The following is a 19,736-nucleotide window of genomic DNA, read 5'->3' on the forward strand; positions in this document are numbered from 1 at the left end:
ACTTTGATTTTATGAAAACTGAGTTTTTTCCAGAAATACAAATCCAACAAGTTTTGTCAATTGTATGTCCAGAAGAGGCATGAGAGGAGAACAGTGTCATGCCAAAACAAGCAACATTTTGCTTTTTTTTTTTTTTTTTTTTTTTTTTAAGTAGTTTATCCGGTGACATCAGGCACTGGTGTAAGTAACTGTTTATGCACATGGGTTTCAGAGAGTAGGGAATCATAGAATCAGTAAGGCTGGAAGGGACCTCTGGAGATCATCTAGTCCAACCTCCCTGCTCAGCAGGATTACCTAGAGCATGTAAGACAGGGTTGCATCCAGGCGGGCCCTGAAGATCTCCAGAGAAGGAGACTCCACAACCTCTCTGGGCAACCTGGTCCAGTGCTCCGTCACTCTCACAGGGAAGAAATTCCCCCTCACGTTCAGGCAGAACTTCTTGTGGTTCAATTTCTGCCCATTGCCTCTTGTCCTGTTGCATGGGACAACTGAAAAGAGTTTGTCCCCATCCCCTTGACACCCTCCCTTCAGGTACTTACCCACATTGATAAGATCCCCCCTCAGTCTTCTCTTCCCTACTAAGGAAACTCTGAATACACTGAAAAAGGAAAAGTAGGGTTAGTATCTGGTAGGATAAACTACTGACTGGCTCATTTGGCTTCATCCTGCTTCTGACACTAGCAATATAATTTCGGTTATATCTGACCTATGCTCTGAAAAAAGTGAATTCATTCACTGATGTCAAAATATTATACAAAATATGAAATGTCTAAAACTAAGCAAAAGGATTTTGACTAAATAGAAAAGAAATGAATATAATTTCTTTATTCTATTCATTAGACTTACATAATTCTGTATTTCTCCTGAATTTATCTGCACAAAATTAATTTTCTCTCATTTTAAAACTTGGTATTGTTTTGAAGACACTGTTTTCCCTGGTTTTCTGTTTTGCTGCTTCCTGTTGCAAGTATTTCCAGCTTCACAGTGGCTGTTACACCTGACTTACACTGGTTTTAGCAGCGCTGTGGAAGCCACCTCGGCCCCCTTCCCACACGCTTGGCCCATGGTGACCACGTGTCAGTTTTCCACAGTTAGAGTCATAAGAAAACTACCTTTCCAGACTGTCTTCATTTTTTAATGCAGGCTTGTACGTAGCTATTATAGCTTCAAAGTTTTGGCCAAAGGAAGGAGATGGATTGATATCACTGAGTCACATTACTGAATGCTGCCAGGTTTGCAAAATACTGCATTTATGTATGTGTTGGAGGGTAGGGCAAAATTTTGTTCGGACTTGCCCTTCGATTTTAGTGAAGACACTTTCTCATTGCTATGCAAGATCAGATTCCCTGATAACTGACACCAAGTACTTTTCCCCTACTATATTTCATATGAGGTATAAACCTCTCAGAGACCTGATATTCAATGTGTGCTGTGAATTTATTGACAGCTGGTCATAATATACAGGATTTTGAAATTCAAGTAAAAAGGTATGAATTAAACCAAGGCAAATGAAACCCTTAATTAGGTTACCCACTCCAAAAAATCTAAAATAATGACAACTAGGATTTTATATTTTAAATTTTAAATAATAGAATACTTTTATATTCTGATTTTGATTATTTAATTTAATATGAGCTTTTAACTATTATTTCCTAGTCATTAATCCTCACTTGATGAAACTGTTGTTATTACTGTCTTCCTGAAGAAAAAATTTGACTGAACACTTCAGGCCAGTTTTTCAGAAATTCCATGTAACAATTTCCTCTTCTAATTCTATGTCTCATCCCCACCTACTGTTGTTTTGCCTGCGTGAACCAAGTATTTATGTGTACTGGCAGGCAAATCTAAATTTACAACCACACGTTAAAATAAGCTGTATAACGTTTTTGCTTAAATCTATTGCCTGGAAAATTTAACCTATTGCTTACGCGCAATTTATAACCTGAATTCAGTGAGTCTGAGATGAACTGTGTATGGTTTTGAGATTCCTGAGGCAGAGGAAGCTAGGTTTCATTCCTAATTAGTGGTCAACAAGGGCTCACACTTCATATCTTTCCATACCAGATCTTCCAAAACACACCAGCAATTTCCTAACACAAACTCCAGGACAATTAGCTTGAGCACAAGTGCTGCCACATTCTTCTACTGTGATTTGCTATAACCAGCTAAGCATGCCTTTGGTTAGGGATCACCTTGATGCACTTCAGTATGGAAAATGTATGGAGTGCAGCACAAGGGAGGGCAGGGATAAAGAGGGAGGGACGGAGGGAGGGAAAGGAACCGAGACTCTGTGGCACTCAGTCTGCAGAGAGAACCGGTGGAACAAGAAGGTAGATCAACTTTTCCAAACTCTAGTACGTTATTTTAGATAGAGACAAGCTGGTAAATCAGTTCTGAAATGCTGACTATAAGCCAAGCTTTTGTAGCTCTGGTCATTTTTTTGTTAATTGTTCAGTTTCTCAAATTGAGAAAGGCATGTCAGCAATTGCCTCCTGGACCAACTCCTCTCCCATTACTTGGAAACTTGTTGCACCTGAACTTTCAGTTTCATCGGGATCTTCTGATGAAGGTATTTCTTTTCAGATACTCCTAATTGACTCATTTTACTGACAGCTTAAGTGAAACTGATATGTTAGTAGAAAAGCAAAGTTTTAAGGCCTAGGAAAGTTACAGACAAGATATGGCTGTATAAAGATTAACTTGATTCCTAAATTCAGGTCACCTTCTTATGTGGAATATGACAGCTTCGTGAGAAACTTGATCGCCTTAAGAATCAAACCTGGGGACAGAGTTTCTGACTTGTGATTAAAGTAGGTGAATGCCAAATCGAAGAGGTGCTCTCCATTACTGATAACACCATATATGTTACTTTTTTTTAACTTCTAAGGCACTGTGATTGTCTAGTTTGATTAGTAAACAAGTAAATATATATGTACATGTATGTTTGTCATACTGAAAGCTTATAAACTCCTCACCTCCACTTTTCTTCCAAACTATTTGTTTGCCACTTGTTTTTAGAGGGAGTTGCTCCTCCTCAAGCCATCTCAGTCCCTTCCTGTACTCTGGCAGTGATTTTTCTAATGGTTTGCAAATGACCTCTAATTCAGATCTAAAGCTTGAGACAGTATGCACAAATCAGCATGAGCGTAATGCAAATTGACACCCAGTGATGCTATAAAAGGAAGGATAAAACCAGTATCCAAAGGATTATATGGAAAAGCAAGTGACTAGTGTAATCAGTTGGATGCAATTCTCCTGGCACCTTAAACACCTTCTCTCACCCCTTTTGTATCATCATGGGTGTGTGGCAGCAGAGTCCAATTCTTGTTTGAAGCTCTTTTTCTATGAATTTCCTCTGTCATACATGTGTCCCCGCTCGAGCACTGCATGGGAAATCCCACTGGCTTCACTCAGCTGCAGCCCACCGACACTTCAGGGCTATTGACTAATTCCTGGCTGCATCTCTTCTCCCAGGGTGCATAGAGGAGGCAGGGTTAATCAGCTGGTTTCCTATCGCAAAGGAAGGGCTGGCTGGAGGCAGAGAGCCCCAGAGGGGTGCAGAGTATGTCTTGCATTAATGAGGTGCGAACGTAGGCATTGGATGTGATGCAACCTAAAACTTGAAATTTTCTTTCTTTTGCTGAAATGTTGCAGGACTCTGTGCTTTGAAAGGGAAAATCACTTCCCTGAGTTAAATAAAAAAGACTGCTGAAAGCCTAGGTCTTAGGAAAACAGTAGGTTGTTTTCTGCTGCCAACTACAATTATATCTGTAAGGATGATAACCTCAGGACAGAGCTGGCCATTTGGCCAGTCAATAGCAGGTTCATCTTCTGTTTGAGGTGTGTGAGGTTTCATCTGTACTTTTCTGGCATCCTTCCTGTCTACAGCTGGCAAAAACTCATGGCAGCATATATACTTTGTGGTTTGGGTGGACCCCGGTGATCATACTGAATGGATTTCAAGCAGTGAAGGATGGCATGACCACACACCCTGAAGATGTTTCTGGGAGGATGGTGTCTCCTTTCTTCAGAGCAATGGCCAAAGGAAAAGGTGAGCTTTTCCTGCCATAAATAATGCACAGGAATGTTGACTTGGCAAACTACTCCTGCATCAACCTTGTTAGACCTCTACCCTGCCATTCAGAATGCTCTTCCACTAAAATCCCCCATCAGCTCTACAGAATTGTTTACTCTTTGTCATGATCACTTTTGTCCTGAGCTTTCCCATGCCTGGGTAACACTTCAGATCAGCTTGTTTCTAGGTCACCTTTTTGCTGTATTTGAGATGTATGAGATTACCAGCTCAGAACTCAGCCATATGCCATCACTTCAGATCTTGCTCTCTTTACAGAATAATCTGTTCTGCTGTACATGATTATGCTGTATGTTGTTACATCAATGCAAAGTATGATTATATGTTTGGCAATTGCATATAGTATATGGTTGCCAAACACCTTCAGCCACAAGCGAGAGACCTCTAACACCTTCCTCTAGAAGTCTCATAGCTGTATTTGTAGCCACTCTTAAACATTTGGTGACATCACATTAAACTCCACTTCTCCTTAGCGTATTTTAACAGTTTGTATGCCTTTCTCTTCCTTCCCTTGTGTTTGCTATGCCAAAGCAAACACAGATTGTTTAAGGCCAGGTAAACCATTAGCGGTAGTACAGGTCTCTTTAGGCAACACCTAGCACAATTTAACGAGTGCAGTGGTCTCTCTTCCAGAGGAGAAACAGAATCCAAATATCACATGACCCTTACCTTCACCACTTCTGCCTACAAGCATCACGTTTGCTGAGCTCCATCCCCATAAACATACTCTGGCCCTGTATAACACCCTGTAGAAATTCACCTGTTTACTCCTTTATTGAGCTTTATTGAGCTGGATTTGGCTAAAGCAGATCTTCTGAAAAGGCACCTTAAGTTTTTTTTGAAGACATCAAGAAATGGAGCAATCAGAAAATCCTTAGATGTCTATTTTCAAAGATTAACTACAGTCAGTATTAAACACTTGTCATCTAGTTATAGTTTGGATATGTTTCACTATGATTTCTAGTCGCTGATATTTTTTTCTCCTAAAGACTCTTGTATCACAGTACATTCCCTGATTTATTCTTATGAATTTTATAATATATTTTTAAATGAATAATTCATGTCTATGTCAAAGATTAATATGCCAGGAAATATCCTCAGGTATTATACTGGCAAGTGGCCGCTCCTGGAAGCAACAGAGACGCTTTGGCATAATGACTCTCCGCAATCTAGGAATGGGGAAAAAAGGCCTGGAGTATCGAGTGCAAGAGGAAGCCTCTCACTTGGTGGAGTTCTTTGTGAACCGGAAAGGTATGCCTCTGTTAAGAAATTAGAAGCAGTTCAAGCCTGAATCCATCTCTTCAGTGTGCAAACTTACATACCCCTTTCTAGATGCAGGGGTGGGTCCAGAACAGTGTATCCAAAGAAGTGCAGATAGAGCCCAGTATCGGAGGTGTGAATTTCTTTCCTAAAAAGCTGTTTCTGAACATAATTAAGTCAGGAACTTCTAAAATCCCTCCTCTTTGGGCTTATCATTTAACTATCATTTTCTCTGTGTACAATTTGATGTCACTGAATTGCATAGCCAAGCCAGCCCTCTGACTGCCCACAATATGTAACTAAGAGTATGGCGGAGCTTAATTAATTTTCTAATTCTCTAAATTGCAGTGACATTAGGTACCACCCAGTCTAGACCACAATACTATTGATATTCTTGGGCCTAATGTCAGCTCCTAAATAAAAGGGGTTCTAGTCACGTGGCTTGGTTATTTTCTTAGTTTCTTCAGCTGATGAAACTGGCCTTTTCCAATTAGCTATTGGCTTTCTTTAGGTTGGGTTCATCTCATCCAACTCTGGGAAAATATATAGAGTCCAGCACTTAAGCACTAGTGAATTACTATGTGATTGTATACTGTTTGTTGACTTATTGAACAAGGTACAGAATTAAAAAATATGTATCTATTAAGATTTTGGGAGTGTCATTAAGGAATTATCCCATAATAGCGCAGGATATTTTACTGTCTGTCTGTCTAAGTAACTTCAGGCAAGAGAAATCAAAGAAAATAGGAACAGAGAGGACTTCACTATATTAGCTAGTTCATTTTTGAATCCAAGCCTGGATTGCTTCTACTCAAATCACTTCTGATGGATGCTTGTCTCATATCTTCTAAAAAATCATCAGACAGAGATCTGATGATTCATTGTTCACAACTGTCATCATTTCATGATAGTGTCTTGTCCTATCTGAATAAGGAACACCCAAAGAAAGCATTAAGAGTGAATATTAATTACTGTCTCTGCAGGAAGGCCTGTGGATCCTTCTTTCCCTCTTTTCCATTCTATTTCAAATGTAATTTGTGCTGTGGTTTTCGGATATCACTTCTCTGATGAGGACAAAACCTTCCATGAACTGATCAGTGCCACAGAGAATTTATTCAGATTTGCAGGCAGCTTCATTCATCAGGTGAGTAAATAATATGCTATTTTTTTCCGATATAGGTATAATATGAAAGTGCAGATGCAAGAATAGATTTTCCCTAAATACTGAGCAACTGCCAGATGCGAATAGAAAGTTAAGTTTTCATCCCTCTGTTGATGCCTGGCTGCAAGTTCTTCAGGTTTTCTGAGACTGTTAACAGAAACCATTAAACTTCTTCTTACACTGGAGTTTGTAATACATTTGAACTTTACAGTGCAGCTTCTTCCACTTCATTTACTTCTCTCCTTCAAAAATCAGTAGCATTTAAGTCACTGTTGTGCCTTTTATTATTTTGCAATCTGCATGCTGACAGATGTCTTTCGTTTCCTTCCTCACAAAGAATAAAAATTTCAGTATGAATCTTTCCATTACTTCGTTAAAAACTCACAGCTCACACATTACAAAAACAATGTATACATACATTTTCTGATGGTCTCACAATTCAAGTTCTGTCACAGATTTTTCGGTAGCTGCCTCCCATAATATACCTAAAGACCAGCTTTGCACTTGAAGTGTCTAAGTTTTCCCTGTTAGTTGTATTGTGGGGTTTAGACTCCCAAAGAAGAACAAGCTTGGCAGTGGGGATTGGGGATAGAATGACAAATCTTCATTTTGAGTTGGTAATCATACTCCTAGAATTTTACAAGTCAAAATTGCTAATGGCTAGTAGTAAACCTTTTCAACAAATCTATCATATGAGGGCAGCACTATACAACTTGCTCAGGGTAAATAAAGGTGCCGCACATGTTTAAGGGAGCCATATGCTAAGCCATAGCAGAAGGAAAAGCCCACAACTCCAGGCCATTAGTCTTCCCTCAGTAGTATACCAATTGTCAGAAAAGATGTTAAAGGAAAGAAAAGTTGAAGATCTGGAGGCAAATGGAAAATGACATAAAATGCAATATTGGCTTACTGGATATGATCTTCTTCGCTTGGAATTTTTTAGGGGGAAAATAAAAGAGTATAGTCAATGTAGTCTACCAGAACTTCAGTGAAAATTTGATAAGGTAGCAAATATCAAGTAAATACTTAACTGGAGAAGACAAGTTAGTGTCACAGTTTAAAAAGAGGATAAGGACTTCTGAGAGAGATATAAAGGGATAAATTGAGTGAAGCAAGTTATCAGTGAAGTTCCTCTGGGAATGGTCCAGTGCTTTTCTGACTGTAGCAACTCATTATTCTTGTGGAAGACCTTGGCTGAAAAACAGGTGAAATTTGCTGATGATCAAAGTCAGAAGAGCTCATCAACCTTGTGGACTAGAGTTATAAGAATAGAACAAATTGTAATAGTACAAAATTAAATTATGAATTCTATTAGGAATTAATGAGATGAATTTCTGCTATGAGCTTAGGACATTCCAATGCAAGGGTTAAGAGGAAAGAGACCCAGGTCAACTAGCAGATCACAGGATGAAAATGCAAACATAAACCTAGAGTGTTTCCAGCAGTACTTTCTTTTTAGATCCAGAGACGTGTTAAAGTAAGTTCTGTCGTGTAATGCTTTGTGTGACCTTTTCTAGGGTCTTGGACATGAGTTTGGAGTGAAGCAAATGCAGAGAAGGGTTACTGCAGTGATGAGGAAACTATCGCATAACAGAATTAAAGAACTTTGCTCCTTTGGTCAGACAGAACAAAGGCAAAGAGGAGACAGAAATGCTGTTTGCTTAGGAGGGTGGGATGGCAGGTGCTGCAAAGAGAACTATCCAACTTCGAATTGACAAATTGTGTGTAAATAGGCTCTGAGAAGACTAAAGATGTAATATTTGTAGCCCTTAGAACAGTTATTTGGTCACACAAACAGTCATGGGAATGAGGAAGAAAATGAAACTCTCTCATAGAGTGATACCCAGTCACACAGTTCCTTCTGTGAACTCCACAAACACCCCCCGTTACCTGAGGCTACAAACTTGTTTATTTTAGTAGCCACATAGTATCCAGAAAGAAGGCATCTATATTTTTATTCTCTGTGGGAGCCTAGGACTCCAACCTGTGCAGAAACAGGGTCTTGTAGTGATCTGCATTAGTAAAGTAAGCCTGCTGGCATGAACAGAGTGTTGGCAGTGCAGCTTCAGCCCCCCAGATTCTGGAGTGTGCCAAAATTACAAATAGCATTTTCCCATGAGGGCAAAAAATGTACTCGAATAATGATGATTTGTTTATCCAACTATCAATATTTTCAGACAGGACAATTCAGCCTTTTGGTGTTTCTAAAGCATCTTTGTTACTGACAGATAATTCACACTACTTCTTGTATGTCGCTTCCACAGCTATATGAAATCCTTCCCTGGCTGATGTGCCATCTCCCTGGTCCTCATAAAAAGGCCTTGTCTTCCTATGATGTCCTGAGTTCTTTTGCAAGGAAGGAGATCAGAAGACACGTGGAGAGAGGAATACCAGATGAACCACAGGATTTCATTGACTTTTACCTGGCTGAAATGGAGAAAGTAAGTGTTTGTTCTGCCTGATCATACATCCATGGGGCACAAATCTAAACAGACCATTAAATAATCCAGCTGGAACCCTTACATTATAGTTTCTTACATTTCATAGGCTTCTTAATGGGAATACAGCAACTTGGAGCTTATTAATCCACGTCTCCCAGAAAGGCATCCAGTTTTATGAGCTGATTACATGAATGAGTTACCATAAAGTACATTAAGGTGTGAACTTATGGGCTATCATCTGCTTTTCATAAATATCTCTGTGTGTACTTCATTCTTGTAGTAAATATGAGACTGCTTCTGCCTGCAGGTTACAAAACTTCGGTAGACCATCCCATCTTCTAGAGCAAAGAGCTTCATATTTACAACAGGATTACAGACACATGCACAGATAATTGCCCTGAAACAGATAACATGCTTTTTTGAGTGACTTTCTGTGTGCATCCTAACATTGACTATTCTTGTGCCACATAGTTGTGCTGATGCAGAATACTGGTCTCCCTAAGGAGAGAGGGAAGCCTTTTGAAGAGGTTCTGCTCTATACAGGAAGCTCTCTCATTAGGTCCAGGTCTGAGGAGATCCTCCACTCTTTAAAAGATTCCCACATCATTCTGCAGTCCCTTGGAATAATTTCTGTGGCATCTAAGAGAGAACAGTCCTTCCAGCTTCAGCCCAGTCTCTTTCAACAGCTGCACCTCAGCTTTTCCAGCCTACTCAGTCATCTCAGCAACCTTGGAATTGGTACTTTAGGCATCACATATTATTTGTCCACATCCTCAGCAGATAGGTGCTGCCATCAGTAAGTCCTAAATGGATTTGGGGGTCCCAAACCTGTTATCTCTTCTGTTACCTCTAATTTCCACACAGTTCAGCATGCACTTGGCCTGTCACTTATATTTAAATTGGGGGATCTGGAAACAATTGCTCAGAAACACTCAGTGCCATAACATACTGTTCTTCTTCCCTGCCCAGGTAATTTTTTCCATAGCAGGAAGGGTTAATGAGTCAGAGAGACTTTAAGGGCACCTGAGTTTCTGCTTCAAAGTCAGTTATTTTGGGGTACCTTTAAGAGCTAAAGAAAATACCTCTTTTTTAGGGTTGATGAAGCCCATGTAGCTACTACCTTTGCTTATCAGCTTCCAGCCAGCCATGTTCTTGCAGTGCCAGCTAATGGGCTCTGAAGTTCATTAGGTTTGAATTAATACTATACAATTTACTAAAATAAGCATTTTAGAGACAATGATGCAGCTTTTTCTGGTCTCAGTGGGGCAGGTTTTTGCAATCTGTGCATTTAAAAATGTTTTTCCCTAATGTATTTCTTTAATTGTTTTTATATTATACTCCTTTATTACAAGAAGAAAAAATTTGGATATCCCTCTCCCATCAGTCCACATCATCCTAAACTGAGAGAGGAAATTACTGTCAGGATTTTTTGTTCAGTTCCTTTTATTCAGATGGGTTCTTCTTTGGTATTTACTAGTACTGTTTAATAGCTTACCAGAGAGGCCAATTAACTTACAAGACCTAATGAGTGATACACTTTTGGGGCACACATTTAGAACTACATTCTAGGCTATTTGTAAAACTTCCAGTATGTTTTAAAGTTTTCCTAATTAAGTTAACAGGCCTAAAACAGCCTGGTTTTTATGAAGAATGAATAATTCCACTTCATGAATAAGAGCAAAACAGACTAACATGTCCATTATGGAAACTATTAATCTCTTAGTACTCATCAATAACTGTAATTTTGAATATTCTTTTTCCACATGACAGCTATGGAAATAATGAAGTAGTAACTCTTACACTTAGTGAAGATGTCCTAACTTTTATGCTTTCATTTCAACTTTTTGTCATCATCTACAGTCTAAAGACGGGCCAAAACCCAAGTATGATGAAGAAAATTTGGTGTATGTTATAAACGACCTTTTCCTCGGTGGATCAGAGACCTCAAGCACGACCTTGTACTGGGGGCTGCTCTATATGGTGGTGCATCCAGACATCCAAGGTGAGAGGGAGGCTCACTGTGAAATACTATGGCTACTACAAATGTTAATGATGGCTAAATATAATGAGTTGCAGCCACAAAAGCCACCAGCTGAGCTTGGCTCTCACTCTCTCAAAGCATGGAAAACAGCATGCTGAACTTACAGCACACAGAAAGCCAGAGTCCCAGCTTCTCACCTGATCAGATCTGGTGGCTGAAGGCACTTGAAGGGAGACAAAAGTTCGCTCTTTGCAGTGACGTTTCAGTAAGGTGCTCTACGTGGAGTGTTTGCAGGCTGACTGAAGGAAGCAGTAACGGAGATCAGAGCTCTAACAAGAGTCCTGTCCACCCCAGACATTGTTCAGGTATGAGGAGTGCTAACACTACCTTACTGTGTTTGCCACACATTTGACCTACCCTCTCTTCCTACTCCTTGCAGCTTACCGTCTCCCTTACAGCTGCTGGGCAAACCTTGACAGAATGCCCTAAGGAAGTCATGCAGGTCCTGGTAGAGACAGCTGTCTCTTCCTGTATCCTTCCTGTCAGGAAAAATGCAGGGAGATACACTAAAGGTAATTAGACCAGTGCAAATTCAGGAACTCAGTGACTCTTTTCTTTGCCTCACACACAAGCCCAGGCAACAGAGAACCCATGGAGCACAAGCTGATGTGGGATGGCCTCAGGGTTTCAGTACAACAGGTGGTGTGTGTAACCAGCCAGGGGTATTAGCACCTAATATTTAAATAGCAAGCAATGTTTGTTGCAGTTTGCTCACAGAGCAGCAAACAACCCTTACAAGAAAACAATGTGAATGTGAAACATCTGCAAGGAACTGCAGAAACAGGAAAAGAAGTTTAATGAGAGACTATGGCTGCCTGATATGCAGAGAGGTTGCTTTTGGGGAAACAACTGCTGGTAGTACACAAGGACTGTTCCTGTCTTAGTTAATATTGCAAAAGGGATTGCTCAACTAATTAACACAATTCTGCTGAATGCCTCTAGATCGAGGCTGAGTTTCCCCCACCCACAGCTGTGTTAGGAAGAGAAAGGATATGGCCAAGGCTTAAGGAGGACTCAGGTACCCCTGGGGCTGGTGGCTCTTCTGTTGTGCTCAAATGCTGAAAGAGAAGGAGATGCCTGCATTCCCGTAATGGCCGAAGCCTCTGAAAAGGCTGTGTCGATGAACGCGTATTCTCATCCAAGGTCTTAAGCTGATTCAGGCATTGTTTGTTTAATGTTGCTGTAACTTGGACTGACTCTGCTGAACTCTACCGTTGTACTGGGAGTTAATATCCAAGGCATTTACATCAGTTCTGAAAATAAGATTTTGATTTTGAGATAGACTAAGCTAAGATATCCCTAAAGCTGGGGCTAAGTGACTCGCTCTACACACACACACACACACACACACAAAACAGTGAGATAAATGTCAGAACTGGGATAAAAACACTATAGTCCTTGCTTGCAGTGTGCTAAACTGGAGTGAGGGGTTCTTCTATTTACTTTTATTTTTATATATTAAACAGGCATTAAATCATATCAAATCATATTAAATCATAGGTTGTAGACTTTATGTACTATGTTGAGATTAGATTTTCCAACTGCTCCAGGAAAAGAAACTAGTTTTGATGTATTGATATTTGATGTATTTTCCTATCTGAAATTATGCATATTTCTCCACAGAAAAAGTGCAGAAGGAGTTAGATGCTGTTCTAGGTCCTTCTCAGTTAATTTGCTATGAGGATCGGAGAAAACTGCCTTATACAAATGCTGTGGTTCATGAGATTCAGCGCTTCAGCAACATTGTCTTTGTTGGTGTGCCCAGAGTGTGCGTGCGGAACACAACATTGCTGGGCTTCCCCCTCAAAAAGGTGCAGAAACATTTTCAGCCTCTGTTCTTTGTTTAGCAGAGAGATTCTGTTCCAGTTTTATAACCTATTTTCCATATATAAATCATTCTCCATATAACCCAGGAACACTGTGAGCAGGGAAGAATTACCATGAATGAAATAAGTCTCTCCCTTAGTGTGTCCATGCTCAAACAAGTGATGAAATCCCTCTCCCTGCTATCAGAGCCTCAAGCTCCTGCCCTGCAGTCAATGGCATAATAGCAGAGACCAGTTCTGCTTGGTTGAGATCGGACTGAGAGGAGAGACTGGTTTGCCAAAGCACTGGTTAAGAAGTCCCTGTCCCACTCAGTACTGCCACTAAGACGGAGGAAAGCTTGTAAGAAAATGAGTCCTCATACAGTGACTCCATGGGCTGAGGAAGGCACAGGGACCTGCATTAGTCAGAAAAAAGCATTGGTTGTTTTTTTTGCAAGAGAGATGGGAGAGGCCAGCACCATTCCTAGCATATGGAGCTGTCCCTACCTAACTCACTTTCTGGTTAAGACTTCACACTTTAATCTGTCTGATCTGACAGCCAGGTAACTAAGGTACAGGAGCAGGTCTGCCAGGAACAACATGCTCTTTACCAGTATGGACAAAACCCGAAAGACTAACGGTAAAAGGGTTCAGAGGTTGTTGTCAACGAAATGATAAGCATTGTGGGGACTTCTGGATTCATCTCTCTCTCTCTTAAGCCTGAAAGAGGGTTTACAAGGCTGGGACTTGAATATCAACAAAAGAACCCTACCAAAGGTGCTATTAAAACTAGTAGCAGAAGTGGTCACATTGCAGTTGTACCACTAACACCCATTGACATGACTGCAGGGTTAGGAACTATAATTTCCAAACAAGACAATGTCCACAGGCTGCCATTTTCTGTCTAGGAAAATAGACTTCTAACCACATGGTCTTTGCACATTACAAAGAAATGGCAACAAGCAGCAGTCTTATCCACCAGGCAGAAACTGATGGGTGAGAGAATAGGAGGCAGAACTGAATCAACAGTTTCTTCCTTGCAGGGCACCATCATCATACCAAATATAGCATCTGTCCTGTATGACCCTGAGCAGTGGGAAACACCTCGACAGTTCAACCCCGGCCACTTCCTTGATAAAGACGGAAACTTCATAAACCGAGAAGCTTTCTTACCATTCTCAGTAGGTAAATACACCGACAACTGTCCCAGTGGATTAGATGAAGAACATAAAAATTGGAACCTTGGAACAGGTTGCCCAGAGAAGTTGTGGAGTCTCCTTCTCTGGAGATGGTCAAAGCCTGCCTGGATGCAACCCTGTCTAACATGCTCAGGGGGTTGGACTAGATGATCTCCAGAGGTCCCTTCCAACCTTACTGATTCTATGATTCTATGAAATGTGAGAGTGTGGTATTTCCTCAGATAACACCTTATCTCCACTGCTAGATTTTTTTAAAGAACAATGCTGGCTTGTATCTGCTAAGGCATATGTTTCTGTGATGTCAGACCCCAAACTGTTCTAGTACACCTGTGGTGGGAATCCCATTCCAGCTCCTGAACCTTCTAGGTTGCTATAGTTTGCAGTAAGCCAGAGGTTTTGTCTGTAGCATTCTTCATGTTTTCTTTTTCTCCCCTGAGAAGCAATGTGCTTTGTGTCTGTTAGAGCTGCTAGCAATCCCTCTTAAGGGAACAAGCTGAAAGAAAAAAGAAAGCATCCTGGTAAACAAAAGATTAAGCTGTTGACTACAGAACTTAAAATCCAGTTGCAAAAGAAGGAAAATAAGATAGCAAAGCAGAAGAGATCACACTTAGCAGCAAAGTTCCTCCTCCACTGTTTTTGTTTTAGTCTCCACACTGATACAGCAGGTTAGTAACTTGGGTGCCCATCTAGGAGTCATTTCTTAGTGCAAATGGCATAGCTGGCTTTTGTTTTTTATTTACTGATCTGCTAAGCTGGTGATGTGAACGCACTATTCATCTGCTTCCTCTAGTTTATGTTGATTTTTTTGCTGTTCATGCCATTGGTTCCATTCAGGAAAACTTGGAAATTACCAGTAGGCCTCTAGCTTTGCCCTTAAAGTGAAGAAACCTTTGTTCAGTTGCAAATACCGTTGTTAAGTAATTTTGATTCAGACTTTAACTCACTGGGAAAGTATTTGCAAACAGCTAGCAGATCCTTTGACTCTGAGCCTGAAGCTCAACACCTCCTACAAGAGGAAAATAATCTTCCACTAGGTCAAGAAAGAAATGATGGTTGGACCTCAGGGATTTCCACTGAGATTTTCACGTGGTGTCTTTTAACCTATGACATTGAATGGAATCTTTCTGAAATAGAATTCAGGAAGTTTTAGTTCTGTGGCTTTCATGGTCCTCACTCTGAGCAAAACCCCCTCTCATTATGGCAAGAATAAACAAAGTGATTATGAAATTAGAATATTCCTGGATACTCATTGTCCTTCACCTCTTCCTTCTGCAGGGCACCGTGTGTGTTTGGGGGAGCATTTAGCAAGGACTGAGCTCTTCATTTTCTTTGCCAGCCTGCTGCGGGCATTCACCTTCCAGCTCCCTGAGGGAGTGACGAAGATCAACACAGAGCCCATTTTTGGGGGTACATTGCAGCCCCACCCATACAGGGTTTGTGCCATTCCACGCTAGGCTGCAACGCATCACTGACAAGAATGAGATAGCTGTCTTTACCTCAGTGAATTTCCTCTCAAATGCATAAATCTTCTTTTACTAGACCAGATATTGCTATTAACCTACCCCAGGATTGTTCAGAAAATGGATGCAAGCTGAGATCCAGACCATCAGTACTTTTGGTCTGGTCCTTGTGAAGATCCCAGATTCTTGCAGAGATCTTAACCATTTTTTCTTCTTGGAGAGCACCTGCAGCAAGCTGCTGTGGTTCCCAGCTGTGAAGACTGTGCTGTGCCTCCTTGTCCTTGCTAAGCAGGATCATCACAGTGCTCGCTCCTGAGAAAGCCTCAGTAAAATTCAACAGAGGACCTTGCAAGAGCTGAGTAGGTGTCATTTCTGTGAGTGGTTTGATGACCTCAAGTCATTTGACTCTGGAAAATTCACTTTCAAGGTCCTACTTTTGTTTTACTTTCCTGAACTTAGACACTTTAATTGATTGAGAAATTGGAAACAATAATAAAAAAATCCATAAAGGAAACACAATAGAATCTGGGTTTATTAATGTCTGAGTTTGATGTAAACAACTCCCATGTATAAGAAGAAGATGGTCAATTTAAAGTTGAAGGAAGAAACAATATGATATTTACTAGGATGTGCATGACATAGCAGCCTGATCAATGCTATAATATATTGTCAGATTTTCTTATTTTTAATAAAAATCAGCTTTCTGTGATGTAGAGTCATGCTGACTTTTAGTCAAGGTCGTTAAGAAGTTGAGACCTTTAGATTTGTAATCAGATCTTCCACTTGTGGAATTAATACAGTAACTGGTAGCAGTAGGGAGCCCACTATCTTTTGTTTGACTGAGGCATAAATGTGAGATGAGATGTTCACTTTTCAAATAGATTTGGCTCTTAACTGATTGCAGCAGAGGAACATAGGAACTTTGGAAGGCTCAGATGCTCCTGAGGCTCTCTCAGCCCTTTTCTTCCTTTACTGCAACCCATACCATGCTTCCTGCCCTCCAATGTCTCCCTCCCCATTTTCAATTCCTGTTCTCATCCACTCTTTATCCATATAAACTCTATTTTAATATTCACCTTCCCTTTGAGTCTTCTGTACCCCTCTGATCTCCATTGGTCACTTCCTTTCATCACATCAAGCTGCAATTTCCTCTTACTCCTTTCTGCATTAGCATCAGTAGAGGAATCAATGACACCAAGTGCTGAGATGAAAACAACGATCAGTGAGTTTTCAAGAGGAAGCTTTGAAGAACTGATTTATTTCTACTTTAAGGTTCCAGACCATGAAGAGAAGAACATAGTAACTATGAAGGATGTACTGGAGACAGCCCAGTAGGAGAAAAGACATAAATGATGAATCAATGAAGGAATTCTAAAATATATATATTTTTAATGTAGCTTCTCACTGGCACTGATTGAACCCAAGGCAGAGACAGTTTAACCATATAGCTAGATGTAACGGCCAAGTACAGCTATAGCTTTGTTAAAGCAAAGTGTTGTAGTATCTTTGAATCCAAATCACTTCGGGAAAGGATTCAAATGTTGGAGTCAAGTAAAGCTGTCTGTAAGCGCTGCTGTAAACTTATGGTTAAATATATGTGAGGATAGAAAGTGCTTCTATATTGGGCTATAAACTATTTGTAATTAAGTCATTGTGGTAGATCTGAACTTCTTAAATTTGAAATAGAGAAGAATGTTATTAAAAAGAAATGAGAATTACTGAAAGCCAGGCTGAGCTGGACTAGATTCTGTAGTCCAACCAAGTGTCTGTAGGCTTGCTGGGCTGCAAGAGAAATCAGAATAGGAGTTATAGGAGTTTCACAATAGCAATAATTGTCTAATAATCCAGCTTGTTTTGTCCACACAGCGTATCGAATACCGTTTCAGGGCCTACACACTTCTGATCAGCCTCCCTCTCTAGCTGTATTTGTGCTCTTCCTCCGCACCACCCTCTCATACCTGCTCCTCTCTAAGCCTGCTGGAGGTAGGATCTCTTGCTCCCTTTGCCTTTTACCCAGTCCTGTTGTCATCTTGCCACTCCCAGAAGAAGCTTAGTGAGAAGACATGAAGCTGCCTGTGCTCAAAAAAAATGGTATCTAAGAAAAAAAAATGCCTGCTCTTTAACCTTTTTCAGTGTGCATAGGTAAGTTGCATTTCATCCTTATGTCCTAGCCTTTTGAGTTGTCTCCCTAGATTGAAATTGCTGTTAGAATTTGTTCTGATTTGTTGAGGTGGATTACACAATGGGCTGTTTGCCCTTCAGGGAAGTCAGCACAGGAGGTCAACATACTTCATACTGAAGGTGCCTTCTCTGAGATCAAATCTCACAAATCCAATGCTTTGTTTTGTTTTGTTTTGGTTTTTTTATTTGTTTTTTCCCCCAAACCCTTTCACAGTCATGATTTATACAGGAACAATGAGGAACTTAGGAACCAGTTTATGAATCTGTAGGAGTTCTGAGGGTATAACGCGGAGGCAAAGCACGAGCACCTAGCCAGCTATAGAGAACTTCTTCTGGGCAATAAACACTCAGCCAGGATTAGCAGTACAGCTTCATTTAAGAAAGCCAGTACCCAGAGGTATCACTGACATGCTTAGCTTGGTGGTAGACAAAGTCCCCGAGTGACTGCAGACTAATTACATGACAGCGGGCCAGGATGTAATTGCTTCCCATGCCCACCAATGCTTTCAAGCTGAGTGAACTTTGTAAGAGGTAAGGGTCATTTAACTCAGATATCAGTGTAATTATTAACAAACTGCCAATTTTTAATCTCCCTTTCTCCTTTCAGTAGGGGAGCCTTAACTTTCTGATTGAATCTAATAATCTACTTTCACGGCCCAGCAGGAGTATAATGGAGCTAAAATTTAAGGGGACAGTATTAATGTTGCTCAATTTCTGGTGCTGCTATATTCAGCCAGAGAAGGGAGATGTGGGGAGTTGCTTCTCAGAGAGGCTTTTCACCACCGCCTGAGCTAGGGTGTGTGTTACATAGCACTGACCAATTTGGAAGTGAACAGTGGATGAAATAGAGAACAGCCAGGCTCCAAGGCTTTGTGCCGTCCTTGTAACACAATCTCTTCTGACAGCTTCCAGAAAGGCAATGCCTAAGCAGAGGCAAGGGATAGCACAGGAACAGCTTAAGAGCAGAGCACTGTTGCTGCCAGTGAAAGCTGACGGTGAGCTTGGACTGGACTGGCAGTGACTGAGCTGAAAAGCTCTGAGTGGGAAGAGTCTGAGACAGGAGAAGCAGCATCCGTTTACCTGGGACTGAATGTTCTTCTGCCTAAAAGTAAAATGGTCTCCTATACCTGGGGAGAGATGATGGGGTTCAGGGGCTGAGCCTGAGAGCACGGAAGTATGTGCTGGAGGGAGAGCAGTGTGATTTGTGAGAAGGTGGACAAGAGTTAAAGAGAGAAGGGAGGTGAGTAAAACAGTTCTCACAGTAAGAGAAGAAAGGAAGAAAATGAGGATACACCAGGGAAAAAGAGAGAAGTGGCTATAACTGGTAGAAAGCCAGTACCACCTTGATGAAGTTTGGCATCTGGTCAGGAGAACCTGCTTGGGCTGGCTAAGTGTGGTGATACGAGCTATGGACTGGTGTTTCTAATCACACGCCCTACTTTAGCTAAACACCAAAGCTGACAGACCTCTTTTTCTAGTCTTGACAGATCCCAGGGGAAGGATAGAGTTGCAGATACTTGTTTGTAAGGACATTATTAGAACAGGTACTTGGTTACTTATATTGCATGCTGGTGAAAACTCCCTTTGCTTGCTGCCTGTTCAGCAGTCTGAGGCAAAGGGAATTCCCAACCTCCACTGCAAAAGCTGCTACCTCAACTCCCTCCCAAGCTGAGCCTGTGGTTAGTGCTCTCCCCTCCCTTGTGAAAGAGATGTTTTCCTTCAGGCCTTGGTGTGGCATCTCTACTGTCATCAGCTACAATGTTGTTATTTTTTTCAGGCCCAAGACATGGCCTTGGCAGATCTGCTGTCCAACTTTTTTCCATTCTGCCAAGCTTTTCACTCCTAGATCAGCTTTTGGTCTCTCATGAAGGCCGAGGATGCTTTCAGCTTCAGGCAGCTACCACAAATCTCAGGATGCTTTTAACTTTTATTCATTTTCCATGAGTCTCTTACCTTCTCGACTGTTAGTCAAGCTGAGTTTAAGCCTGCGCCCTTGGGAGTTGCTGTCCATGTTTGAGATGCCCCCATGCTGTCCTCCTCACAACACCCTCCATCTTCAGATTCCTTTGGAGCATACACTGCAAAGGCTTCAAG

General features: G+C 41.0%; 1 protein-coding gene across 1 annotated transcript; it reads left to right on the forward strand.

Moving 5' to 3' along the window:
* The first annotated feature begins 2,398 nt into the window (after positions 1-2,398).
* Positions 2,399-15,455, forward strand: LOC134144387 (cytochrome P450 2J6-like). Its single transcript, XM_062583274.1, has 9 exons — positions 2,399-2,569; positions 3,889-4,051; positions 5,195-5,344; positions 6,337-6,497; positions 8,780-8,956; positions 10,817-10,958; positions 12,621-12,808; positions 13,846-13,987; positions 15,277-15,455. Exons 1-9 carry the CDS (start codon positions 2,399-2,401, stop codon positions 15,453-15,455), a joined length of 1,473 nt encoding a protein of 490 aa, XP_062439258.1.
* Positions 15,456-19,736: the final 4,281 nt, after the last annotated feature.

Source organism: Rhea pennata, chromosome 9 (assembly GCF_028389875.1).
Source record: "Rhea pennata isolate bPtePen1 chromosome 9, bPtePen1.pri, whole genome shotgun sequence".
Classification (NCBI taxonomy): Eukaryota; Metazoa; Chordata; class Aves; order Rheiformes; family Rheidae; genus Rhea; species Rhea pennata.

Bases quoted from the DNA above. Each gene is read 5' to 3' on its own strand.
- LOC134144387 (XM_062583274.1), top strand. From the start codon at position 2,399: ATGCTGACTATAAGCCAAGCTTTTGTAGCTCTGGTCATTTTTTTGTTA. The intron at 8,957-10,816 runs GTAAGTGTTTGT...CATCATCTACAG, and splicing joins ACCTGGCTGAAATGGAGAAA to TCTAAAGACGGGCCAAAACC. The intron at 10,959-12,620 runs GTGAGAGGGAGG...ATTTCTCCACAG, and splicing joins GGTGCATCCAGACATCCAAG to AAAAAGTGCAGAAGGAGTTA.